Source organism: Stigmatopora nigra, chromosome 12 (genome assembly GCF_051989575.1).
Source record: "Stigmatopora nigra isolate UIUO_SnigA chromosome 12, RoL_Snig_1.1, whole genome shotgun sequence".
Taxonomy (NCBI): domain Eukaryota; kingdom Metazoa; phylum Chordata; class Actinopteri; order Syngnathiformes; family Syngnathidae; genus Stigmatopora; species Stigmatopora nigra.
The window spans coordinates 11,260,840-11,273,502 of NC_135519.1; the positions used below are offsets into that span (position 1 = coordinate 11,260,840).

The 12,663-nt window shown below is 41.5% G+C and overlaps 2 protein-coding genes across 3 annotated transcripts; both read left to right on the forward strand.

Moving 5' to 3' along the window:
* Positions 1 to 1,148: 1,148 nt before the first annotated feature.
* pdxkb (pyridoxal (pyridoxine, vitamin B6) kinase b) lies at positions 1,149 to 9,391 on the forward strand. Its single transcript, XM_077729058.1, has 11 exons — positions 1,149 to 1,989; positions 4,026 to 4,080; positions 5,078 to 5,182; positions 5,255 to 5,338; positions 5,438 to 5,472; positions 5,545 to 5,630; positions 5,703 to 5,748; positions 5,820 to 5,931; positions 6,009 to 6,145; positions 6,242 to 6,308; positions 6,568 to 9,391. Exons 1-11 carry the CDS (start codon positions 1,909 to 1,911, stop codon positions 6,681 to 6,683), a joined length of 924 nt encoding a protein of 307 aa, XP_077585184.1. The 5' UTR covers positions 1,149 to 1,908; the 3' UTR covers positions 6,684 to 9,391.
* Positions 9,392 to 9,621: 230 nt separating this feature from the next.
* On the forward strand, positions 9,622 to 12,481 carry LOC144205023 (RNA-binding protein 45-like). Of its 2 annotated transcripts, XM_077729053.1 has the most exons (10): positions 9,622 to 10,043; positions 10,175 to 10,297; positions 10,385 to 10,511; positions 10,575 to 10,907; positions 10,984 to 11,113; positions 11,185 to 11,293; positions 11,371 to 11,525; positions 11,630 to 11,705; positions 11,787 to 11,925; positions 12,130 to 12,481. In XM_077729053.1, exons 1-9 carry the CDS (start codon positions 9,762 to 9,764, stop codon positions 11,901 to 11,903), a joined length of 1,452 nt encoding a protein of 483 aa, XP_077585179.1. In that variant the 5' UTR covers positions 9,622 to 9,761; the 3' UTR covers positions 11,904 to 11,925; positions 12,130 to 12,481. The 2 variants fall into 2 exon arrangements, with proteins under 2 accessions (XP_077585179.1, XP_077585178.1); XM_077729052.1 differs by having other exon boundaries at positions 11,787 to 12,481.
* Positions 12,482 to 12,663: the final 182 nt, after the last annotated feature.

Here is a 12,663-nt window from a genome sequence, read left to right on the forward strand (position 1 = left end):
TGACGATAATTTAATATTTTTTTATTTTTTACCTAAGAATATTATTTTCTTTTGCCTTCGTTTTTAGCATTTTTTTGTTTTGTTTTAACTTAAGTAAGTAAGGTTAAGCGGTACGGAACGTAAGTGAATGAATGATTTTTGTTCACCTAAAGATAAATATTTAAATCATGAAGAGAATTATTTGGGAATAATGTGTTTCCGTTATCATATCAGTCAGGAAAAAATACAAATGAGGCAATTTGACTTGGACTGCAGTCATTTCCAATCGAAATAGTGCATCCTCGCATTTCTCCCATGCTGTAAACAATAGTTACCTTAGGGACCACCCATTGTCCAATCAGATGTCTTATCAATGATGGAAATGTCCTCATCTTGTCTTTTCCCTTGTCCCCCCACTCACAATGTACTAAAATGAAGCTAATGACCCGTTCTTACTGTCTGCCGCGGAAGGCTGCTGTACAAATACTACTGAGACAGAGTTAATATATGACCGTGGAGAAACGACCAATCGTCGCTTTAGATGATAATAATAATGCTGTACGTACGTTGTTGTCTTTTCAGTGTTCATAAAGTTCAAAATAAACTTGAGTTGAACCAAGATGACTAACTTAGAATGTATTCACAATCGTTTAAAAAGATTTAACCTATTTTTATGATCAAAAATAGTAATTTGCCTTATAAGGGGTTAAGTACAGTTGAAGTGTCAATTTCTAGTTGTCCATTGGAATGTCAATTGTCCCTGAGAGGATGAAATGAGCTCTTGTGTTCTCTACTTTAACAGCAGGTGGAGTTGGAGTCATGTACGATCCTCGTTTGTCTTCTAATCACGACTCTGCGGCAGTGCTGTGCTAAATTTGTCATTTATATGCGGTCGTTTTTATTTTTTGTCAGCCTTCACACATCTGCTTGCTGTGTTGTAAGCGCGTTGCCAAATCCCCTCTGTCACGACGACAATGGCGTCACAGTCACGCAGCATTCTGCTTTGATCTAGGTTTACTTTCTTCTCCTTAATTTAACAAAGGTAAAAAGAATAGTCTAAAGAAAGAACGTCAGGTTTAGAGTGGTTTAGAATGAAAATGCATTCCTTCTTTTTATTCATGTCAAAATGATGAATCACTTGTTTTTCTGAACGTCAGTGAATGCCCCTTGGTTGATGACGTTGGATTTGAGGTGACCACACGTGTCGCCAGTTCAAAATATGACTGACAACAGTTAGGAACACGCGTGTAATATATGTTCCAAAATATTCCGATTTTGTCAAATTTTTCGTACTCATTTGCGAGGTTTTTGGCCATTTTACCCAGCCGCATCATAGCGCTACTCCCTGGTTGCCATAAGTAGTAAGGTATTTTGATTCCCTTCAGTTAACGCCTTATTTTGTTACATCAACATGAATCTAGTATTTAGGAAACGCATTTTGTATTTTGCCTTTAAGCCCCCATTTACATTAATTTTGATCCTAATCTGAAAATGTTCATTTCACATTTTAATGTTTTTACTATACAACGCATGCGCTAAATTAACCCGTCATTCCTTCGATAGCAACCCAAAACAGCGCCACCTACAGAATTGGTACGTTAATCTTCATAATAGAAGTGTATTTTCGTGGACATATATGAATTTTGATCTAGGTATAGACTGGTAACTTTTATAAAGCGTCAAATCAATAATAACTGAGCTAACTGGGTTTCGTCACGCGCGCGCGTGCACGCTGACCACCGTCATTTGTGCGCGTCACACACCTCCGAGTAGCCATCAGGCTAACGTTCAGCTAAATCTGGGTGGGCGCGCGCCGGGCTGTCGGGGACTAATAATTGTCCCATCCGCGTTGTTATGCGGTGACGCGAGCCAACGAATTGGACTCGTCCGTCAGCGTCTGTCCTCCACGGTTGACCACCGGGAGCCGCCATGGAGTGCCGTGTCCTGTCCATCCAGAGCCACGTCGTCCGGGGTTATGTGGGCAACAAGAGCGCCTCTTTCCCGTTGCAGGTAGAAACCAAACCAGCCCAGTTTCCCTTCCCCGCATCCATGATGTCGCATCCTTGACTGACATTTCTTTTTTTCTCCCTTTCCTGCCTTTGTAATTCCATCCACGTTTCACGTCGATCAAAGTTTATGTTTGCCAACAAATGTGTTCATCTTGGGTCAGTGTTAATGAAGCAGTTTGTCTTGGGAACAGTCTAAACTGAGGTGGCATCTTCCTTGTAGCTGTCAGTCACGACCCATTATCAGCTATATTTAATGCTGCTATTGAGGCAGTGAAGGAGACAAATTTCGTGGCTCTGACATTGAAAAAGACATCAATGTCCTGACTGGACAAAGTCTTATCATCTGTCAGGGAAATGTACTACCTGTCATTATTGCTATTGTGTTTTTTAGAGCTGTACTGGCAGTGTTTACATAGTTGGAATGGGTTCACATCAGCTACAGGAGTTGACTGGAACCTTTTAAGGTCGAACTGTCCGTGAAAAGACACAGCTAATACCCGAATAGATTGGATTTTGTAGATTTCACGTTGTTAGATTCATTTTCCACTGTGCTTGTCCTGAGTGGGTCAGCTGGGGACACTCATATTTCAAGTCTTAAAAACATGTTTTTTCAAAACCACATATGTGGTCCAAGTATCAAATTATTTGGTTCACATTATTGTAAATGACATACATGCAAAGACTATGCTAAATTATATATGCATATTATTCAGCTAAAATGCACTGCTATTGAATACTACTGAACATTTTGTAAAAATATTCTTTTAAAAAACCATAGTAGTTTGATATACATGTTATTTTAATGAAAATGTGAAGTGGTTGCAGACTATTTACTTTTGTGGGCCACATGCAATGTTGTGCCGGGCCGGATTTGGCCCGCTGACCACCAGTTTGACATCTATGTTATAGAAAGAGTACCTATAGATGTGTAAAAAGACCAAGATCTGCTCAGTAGGCCGTGAAAGTGAGCATCATAGCCCATTAGGATTTCTGCTGTTGACAGTGTGATGGTACCGAGCCATGGTGCCTTTGAATGGTGATGATGATGATGATGATGCTTATGATGGACCTCCTTGTGGCACAAAGCGCTTCCTTTGTCTATTTTCGTCCCGGGCCGAGCTGGAAGTTGGCGAGTATTCCTCCTCCCGACACGAAAGCACCTTCGACTTGTTACGTTTGATTGATTCTCTTTGCGCCCGCAGACGCGCAAATAATTGTCTTTATATGGGGATAACTAGAGAAGCCATTAGCCGCTCTATTAACACCAGGTCCTTTTACTCGGCTTGTAAAAGCCGCTTTTTACGGTTTTCCTATATAAACTCCATTCGGAGAATTCTACGCTTTCTGGAAGTGGTGCCGGTGCTTCGTTAAGCATCAGAATTCGACAACTTGAGGCAGTTTGGAAAGGGGAGATATGAAGACTGTGGACCATTGATGTGGTTTTACATGAATGTGATTTTAAGGCTTTCAGGGATAGTGGTCAGCTAGTTGAAAATTGATGTTAAAATGGGTTGCATTTCTATTGCAGTTAATGGCAGCCATTGACTTAACAAAGCGACCACAGGAGTACAAATGAGTTGTCACTTTCCTTTTTTTCCCACATTTTCATCATCAAATCATGGCGATAACAATCTAGCAAGCGTGGGAAAACTATTTACCGTCTCATCTCTGGGGAGATTTCTGCTGAATGTGATCTTTTTTTCTCTTCTGATTGTCAATGTGCACTGCCATTCATTTTTCACCATGCAATCACTTTTACACTTTGAGGGGCCATAAATGGATCAACTCATAAATTAGGTGTTATTTACTGCCATTATTTGTGTCCTGCATTCTAATTCTAAATGAATGCAAAGAGTGACTAAAGAAATCTGAGTAAATGTAGTAGAGATATGTGATAGGAAAAAATTATATAATAGGATTAAGGCAGTTACATTACATTAAATTAATCCCCAATATTTTTATGGCTCATACTTTCACATCTGCATACAAAAAAATAAATGTCTCTCCAGCTGCTAACCTTCTATAATGTATTTGCAGGTTTTAGGTTTTGAGGTGGACTCCATCAACTCTGTGCAGTTTTCTAACCACACAGGTAACATGAAACGTGTGTGCGCATAACACGGTTAGTCAGCAAATATTTTTTCTAATATCCCACTGCGGTTGAGCTTTACACTTTGACGTTACCATAATAACCTGGCCCGCCATTTTGTTTATAACAAGCCTGTGTGTAATGTCCACAATGTAGAGCAAAACATTATTTTTTTAACTCACTGCTTTTGAGGGGCAGCTAAATAGAATGGACGTCCATCCCCGTCAATGGCAGATCATTAGTGTCATGCCAGATCACGTGTAAAGGAAACACGTTGAACGGAAACACCCGACAGAGAATCAAAACGATGGAGGCGGAGTACCCACATGATGACGTTGTCTGTTGCAACAGCAGATAGTGATGATGTCATCACACAGACGCACACACACACACGCAGGCATGCAGGCGCGGCGCCCTCCCACTTCCCGAGTCCTTTCTGAGCCCCTCTGGCTTTCTCCTGCCGTGTTGCCTGGCAACCAGAACCCCCCACCGAACGGGAACACGTGACCTGTCGGTGACTCACCTGCGACATCAGCCTGCAGCAGACAGACACGAATGAGTGGACACACACCGGTCAATACGCACCTATTTTAAGTCACCTGTTTGTCTTGTCCTTTACACCGTCTCCGTTTTGAGTGTGTGTGTGTGTGTCTTTTTGTGTGTGTGCATTTTTGTCTTCCATCAGTGTTGGTGTCCTCCCATTTGTGTGTGTGTTTAAATTGATTGATTTATATGCAATCAAAATACATGCAGCTTTGTATGTCATTATTCTCCATGCAGTTAGCATGTAGCAGACTGAGAATAAGGCATCACAAATGAATGTTATTGGGTCATTTATCACAGCCAGAAAATAATAACTGCTCGCAATTTTATGCGGTCCGACAAAAGGTTGAAATATAAAATAGGCGACGGTAGTTTTCAGACTGCCAGTCGATTTGGTAGCAATTGTGACTTGGTCATTGAAGTAATGTGAATGCCATCTCATGGGCTGCTCCTGCAGGATATTCTCACTGGAAGGGCCAAGTGTTGACAGCTGACGAGCTCCACGTTCTCTATGAAGGCATCAAGCTCAACAACGTGCACCAGTATGACTATGTCCTCACAGGTGTGTACTAGTCAATGACCATGTTTGTTTACATGTTTGACCCGTTTTTTAATGTTTGTGTGTTGTGTTCAGGGTACACTAGGGACACATCCTTCCTGGAGATGGTGGTGGACATTGTTCAAGAGCTAAAGAGAGCCAATCCAAATTTGGTGTATGGTGAGCTTTCCCTTCCAGTGGATTCAATCTTGAAGGGTTAAAGCAATGTTTGGGGGAGATTTGTGCTCAATCTTTGTGTGCTTGTGTTTGGTATTGTAGTGTGTGATCCTGTGCTCGGGGACCACGGATCCATGGTGGGTTGTGAGTACTTCATTTAGTCGTATGGTTGTTTTAAGTTCATTTTCTGACTGTAAATGTCTTTACAGTATGTCCCCCAGAATCTGTACCCAGTGTACAAGAACAAGGTGGTTCCTGTTGCCGACATCATCACTCCCAACCAGTTTGAGGCCGAGTGAGTTACCTTCGTTAAGGACTGGCCATTGTTAATATATGGGATTTGGTCACATATGTCTTTTTTTTCTAGATTGTTGACAGGGAAGAACATCAGCACCGAGAAAGATGCCGTAGAGGTAAGAATAATTATTATTCATGGGAGTCCTCTTCTTCAAAACGAAGCAGTCTGAAAGTGTCTGTTTTGCAGGTGATGGACCTCCTGCACAACATGGGCCCAGACACGGTGGTCATCACCTCATCCGATCTGCCCTCCAGACTGGGTGACCGCTTCCTGGTGTCGCTGGGCAGTCAGCGTCACGGTAGGTGTCGCGATGCGCTTTTTCTTTTTCATGCTCCCCGGGCAAATATGTTGAGGAAAGCATTTTTATGCACTCAGTTCGCCCCGATGGCAGTAGAACGACACAGAGGGTCAGAATAGAAGTTCCCAAAGTAGATGCCGTCTTTGTGGGGACAGGTGATCTGTTTGCTGCCATGCTTCTGGCGTGGACGCACCACTACCCAAATGACCTCAAGGTATACATCCACACGCGCTATAGATTTTCTTTCAAAACAACGGAAAGCCAGCTTCACGGCTCTAATAATTATGTCTCCTCATTCTATCCACTTCAGACGGCGTGTGAGAAAACTTTTTCGGTGATGCATCACGTCATCCAGAGGACCATATCGTATGCACATGGTAAGGCAAATTGTTGCTCTTAATGGCAGCCCATGATTAAAAAAAAAAAAAAGTAGTAATGTGTTCATCCAAGCACACGTGCTACTACTAGCAGAAGGTTGCCCTTCACTGGCTAATTCAGAGACGTGCCAATTTAGTAAAATACCTCCAATTTTGTCAATAAAGGGTCCTAGATTTTAGCTAGTCAACTCCATTTTTCTAAAATAGCCTCCTTAAATGAGACTGCTTGAGTTTTAATTAGCTTCTTTTGGTCTCCCAGAACTGGCAGGTCCCGGTCGGAGGCCCAGCCCGCCCCAGCTGGAGCTCCGCATGGTCCAGAGCAAAGCCGACATAGAAGACCCCGCTATCGTGACGGAGGCTACCGTCATATCGTAACGACCGCCAACTTCCCGTCAGTGTCAAGGTCATTTTGTAACGCACCATCCGGTCAGGTCCTCTGACCCTTTTTAGTCTTTTTAGCTTCCACGCAGAACCACACATAGACAGGAAGGGTAACCCGTCCAAAACCAGACGTGAGGTACGCTCTCCGTGGTCCTGAATTGTTGATATCTGGCTCCATTTCCACACGTCCTTTAGCAGTGATGTAATGGTGAACAAACCCCCTCCCACTCCGATCCTTCAGAAAATCCCACAAAGGGAAAAAAAATGCACAATGTATAGTTGATGTATAGATGTTGTACTATAACTGTATTGGAGCATCCGTATGCTAGCTGAACTGTCTTCTGGGCCATCGTGTGCTACTCAACCACACTTTTGCTTATCAAACGTGTTGGTACTTTTTCATCAAGTACTTGAGTCGTTTTGGGATTACTTCAAAAGCCCCCACCAACCCTTCCTAAGTATTACAACGGTACAATCTATTGCCATCAATGTAAGCCAATGATTTAATAGCGGCTTACCCTGATTAATGACTTTATTGTTGATAAAAGTTGAAAAGTCTACATATCTGATCAGTACAGTTTCCTTAGCTATTTACGTTAAGTCTAACATTAAAACAATGATCATGAAAATTTGTTTTTAGGCTTATAGGTCAAAATTGAAAGCCTAATGCGATTTTTGTAATTAACATCCTAGTTAGAGGTGATGGAAAAGCAGTACATTTTGCAATAATGTAATAATAATATAGAGTTTTAGTAACGTAAATATATGGATGTTAAATTTTAAAAGAGCCGCTGCTGGCGTGAAACATTCCAAAGTGTCTTCCACAAAATGGATGACGACTTTTGAAGCGACGGCGTCGCTGTCATGAAGTAGTTTTTTTTTTTTTGTCTTGTACTCCGGGTTTGAATTTTTTCAAGTTTCTTCAAATAGTGGCCACACAATTGAGTCCATTTCAAATTGTCTCTAAACAAAACATTATTTGAATTATTTACATACATTGAAGCCATTTACACAGTATTAAATGTATATAAAGACAATTAGCGGAGAATAATGCAAATCTGGGTGGCACAATGAGCGAGTGGTTAGCACCTCTGCCTCGCAGTTCTGAGATCGAGAGTTCAATCCCCCATAAATCCAAGCTTCTTGTGTGTAATTTGCAGATTTGTGGGTTTTGTACGGAACATTCTTTAAAATAGATTATTTCCACTGTGCAGTATTGTGGATGATAATCACTGCCGTCCCAGTAAACGTTTCAAGGCCACTATTTGAGGGAATGCCGGGTTCTAGTAGGTGCTAACAATTGAGCCAATTGCAATGGAAATTCAACACGAGGAAATGTTATTACGCTCCGTAACTTTTGTCATGTTCGTTTGCCACCAATGTGCTCACTTTGTACTGGTAATCGTGCGGTGACCCATCAATCATCATACGTACCCACCATGGATATCCTCACCAAGCTGCTTTTAGCTCTACTTGGCACATATCTCTGTGTGCTCGATTCTACGTCAGCTTAATCTAGCTCGTCCGCCATTTTTTTGACGACAGTGTCTTAGCTTCCTGCTCGCTAAGTAAGCAGGCGGCCATGTTAATCGGTCCAATTGTCTACCTGTTGTGCGTTTTCACAGGCTGTGTGTATTTGTATTTCTATTTCATGAATGGTCACAGGGTTTTAGTGTGCGTACAATATTTTGAATTTGACGTTAGCAGCTGTCCCCTTGACAAATCATCTAAATTGGATGAGGACAAGTCCAAGAAATGGTGTGATTAACCCTTTGGCTGCCATTTACACAGATTAACATTCAATTTGGTTTCAATGGGCTCTCCTTTGAGTGCATCAAAATCTAATTTTTCAAAACTTGAGTGTAGGGGTCCTTCCGGACAATCGTTATGGGGTGTAAAGCCAGTGTTAGAATGCCTCACATCACCTTGAACATTCAAATCCTTGCAAAGTGTGCATTTGTGCATTTTCTGTCCTCAATTTAGTTTTATTGATATACTAATATAGCAGCTTTCTATGGAAGAGGATTAGAGCCACTGAAGAAATCTGAATTCTGATTTTAAATTAAAAAAATCTGACTATAAAGTCAGAATAGTTGGCACTTTTTCCCTCTGTGGCCTAATTTTTTGCCATAGCTTTCAAATACTGCCAACTTAGAAGTTCCGTGTCAACATTTATGTCTCTCCTAAAGCACAAATGATTTATGCAACATTTTAGTTTATAACCACATGTATGTTCAAAAAGATTAACATATTGCTTCATTTAAAAAACTAAAATTGTGCTGAAGAATGCACTTTCATCCGATGTATAAATTTGTATCAGTGTGTAATTGGTGGTAACCTTTGAAAAAAAGACAAAATATTTAATGCACACAATGTCAGTTACCGGAAAACAGTAAGCAACTGGTCAACGTTATTGTTAGTCTTACTTAAATGATGTGTGACAACATTTAAATGTGCCCCTGCTCTGACATTTCCAACTTCATCTCTCAACTTCTTGTTTATTTCTTTGTGGCCAAGAACAAAAAGACAAAATGTATTAATCCATTGTTTGGTAACTGTTTTTAGTGCTATGTTTTTTGCAGTCTTTTTTAACATGTTACAATACAAGATTGTAGTGTAAATTCACATTTATAAAGTATATAAATATATATAGATATATATGACAAATGTATGTTCTAATGCAATAAAGACAAAAAGATGAATTATCAATAATGTTTATTATTTGCTCTGTTAACAGCAAGAGATCACATGTGAAACTGACGTCACCCAAACGTAGACAAAGACCTTCAAGGTACGTTCAAGCCTATCAGAGAAAACGTAATTCATAGAATTTCCTATTTGTATACAACATATTCAGTACATACATTTGAAGTTTTAATTCTTAAATTGTATTTGTATACAACATATTTAGTACATACACTTGAATTTTTACTTCTTAAATCTTCATTAGAACTCTTTAGTACATTTTGACGTACATTTGAACGACTCGCAGGAGTCACGTGAATAGGTTCCAGGAAATCCCAGGGTCCTTAAACACATCGGCAGTGAAGAGGGGGGTCAAAGAAATTCAAGATGGACGACTCACAATCGAACGTGAAACCATTCTCGGAGAATCTTGACGACCCACCTAATAGCCGTTTGTTCTTAGTGACCAGTCGCTCCATCACCGAAGATGACCTTCGAGATCGCTTCTCCGCGTTCGGTGAAATCCAGGGAGTTTGGGTCGTTAAGGACAAGCAGACGAGGGAACCCAAAGGCATTTGTTACGTCAAGTTCGCCAAATCTTCTCAGGCCTGCATGGCGATGGAAGAAATGCACGGAAAGGTCCTTCTTGACGGGAAAAAACCCATCAAGGTAACAACAAAGACGGCCATTTAACGCATCTACTTTTGTTTAGTTAGCTGGAAAACAGTTTTAGTGCGAAGGTAACTTTTGGTAGCTAGCGTAATGATGTCATACCTGACTTGGGCCTTGCTTTGTTTCAGGTTTTTATCGCCCAGTCGCGATCATCCTCCAGCCATCGAGACGTAGAGGATGAGGAACTGACCAGGATCTTTGTTATGATCCCCAAATCTTTCTCTGAGGAAGACCTGAAAAACATCTTTAAGGTACACGAAGCCAACTTCTAAAGTCATTAATAGAAGTAAAATGTGAAACCTGGAAGATTTATTTTTTTGGCTATTTTGTCCCCTCAGGAGTATGGTGGTATTGAATATTGCATCATTGTCAAAAACAAGTTGACCGGGGAGAGTAAAGGTTTGGGCTATGTGAGGTACTACAAACCCTCAGAGGCGGCCATGGCTATTGAGAACTGCGACAAATGTAAGGCAGCACCTAGAGCATCCTTTTGTGGACGTGTAAATTGACGACTGATGTTCTTCTCAGCTTACAGGGCCATTTTGGCAGAACCTCGCACCAAAACTTCGGCCCAGGAAGATTACAACAGCAACATGGGGAACAGGGGTGAATACATGGGCAGCGCCGACTCTATGGCCATGTTCCCCTTCAACATGGGCACCACGGCAGAATCCTCCAACTACCCAATGATGGACTACCACAGCGCCGGGGGTGGCAATAGCGGCGGCGCCGAACTGAGCCACCTCCTGTTGGTGACGACTCGCGCTGCACTCACCCAGGAGCAAGTTTATGGTCTGTTTGACATCATTCCGGGGATGGAGTACTGCAAGCAACAGCGGGACATTTATGGGACAAGCAAAGGTCAGTATTAGGAATGAGAACAGGCTAAATGAGATCACAAATAAAAACATGTTTTATGTTTTTGGTGCGCATGCAGGCCACGCCTTAGTCCGCTACACCAACTTGGGATCGGCGTTTTATGCTAAAGACAAACTGAACGGATTCGAATATCCACCGGGAAACAGACTGGTTGTTGAATTCATGGACGATGGAGACGATCGCAACGGGTTTGTGCACACTCGGACGGCCAGGCTGAAATGGGAGAAAGCGTTCGTACTGAGCGAGTGTGAATTTTTAGTTCTGTAGGTAGGATGGCCATGCAGTTCGTGACTACCCAGATGATGTCATCGCTACGGAATGGACACTCCAACAACCAATCTGGCAAGCATTCCAGCTCTTCTCACCCGGTAGGTAGCTAGTGCGATTCCTTCTGATCGGCCCTCTTATGAATTAAGGAAAATATTTTTTTTTCTTTTCCCTGCAGGGATACAGTGGGCCTATGGGTCCCCGAATCCAAACAGACTTGAGCCTGCCGCCCGTCAAGAACATGGCGCCACCTGACAGCATCTCCCAGGAGCGCTTGTTTGTGGTGTTTAGTCCCGCCCCTTTACCTATTGACGTGCTGGAGAATGTTTTTGGGTAAACTCTACTAAAAGTGGTTCAAATCCACTTTTTAAAAAGTGATCTACACATGTTTAGACAATGTTAAAAATCAAATATGGCATTTATGTACATTTTTTCAGCCGCTTTGGTTCCCTGATGGATGTCCACTTGGTATCAGGCAGGAAAGTCGGATACATGAAGTATGCAGACAAGCAGGTGATGAGCTTGCCATTTGCAAGGGGACCTCAAAAATAACAATTCCAAATCATAACTCCCACTTGATTTTTTTTTTTTTAGTGTGCCGACGATGCAATGGCGGCGCTCCACGGTTCTGTGGTCAACGGCGTGAAGATGAAGGTGATGCTTGCCGATCCTCCCAGGGAAGAGTCGCACAAAAGACTTCGCACGTACTAACTAGGAAACCAGCACGTGCAAGGTAAGTTCGCCGTTGAATCAGAATGTCAACATGTGGCCGTACAATTTGAGCAGCTTCAGGGAACATCTTGGAAGTAGCTTGTAGATTAACAGTGGTCCAAGCCAATATATATAGCTTTGATATGAATGCAATATTTTGAAGTAGGGTGAGATTGTGTGTACTGACTGTTGTTTGTGAGTAACTCTTAAGCTTCTTGCTCCCCAGGCGACTGTTGTCATGACAATACGACACCTGACCTGACAGACCCGACAACCTACATGGACGGAGACACTTTGACCCGACCTTTGACAACTGTTTGACTTTAAACTTGTCCTCCATACTTTTTCCCCCTGACCTTCAATGTGATCTTTTAGATCTGTCTCTTCTGTTCCTAATCGTTGTACCTTTTTAAAATAAGTCCCGATTCTGCGACTTTGCATGAGCCTTTAATTTTACATTCCGACAGAAACAATCGACTTTAGACAGTTGTTTTGTTTATAACTATTTTTCTGTTCTAATATGTCCCCATTGTGGCCATTTTTACCCAAGAAAAATAAAAAAAAGTGTCTCAGTTGAATTGTTTTTCTTCATCAGATCAACTTTCAAAACAAATGAACTATTTTGATTGTCTTCAAATTTCAAGTTCTGGTTAATCCAATCAAAAAAAAAAGTAATGTCACATTGTGAATAAGTACATAAAATAAAATAATGTATTCCCATAGAATGCCATTGACAGTGACAGATTCCCAAACATTTTAA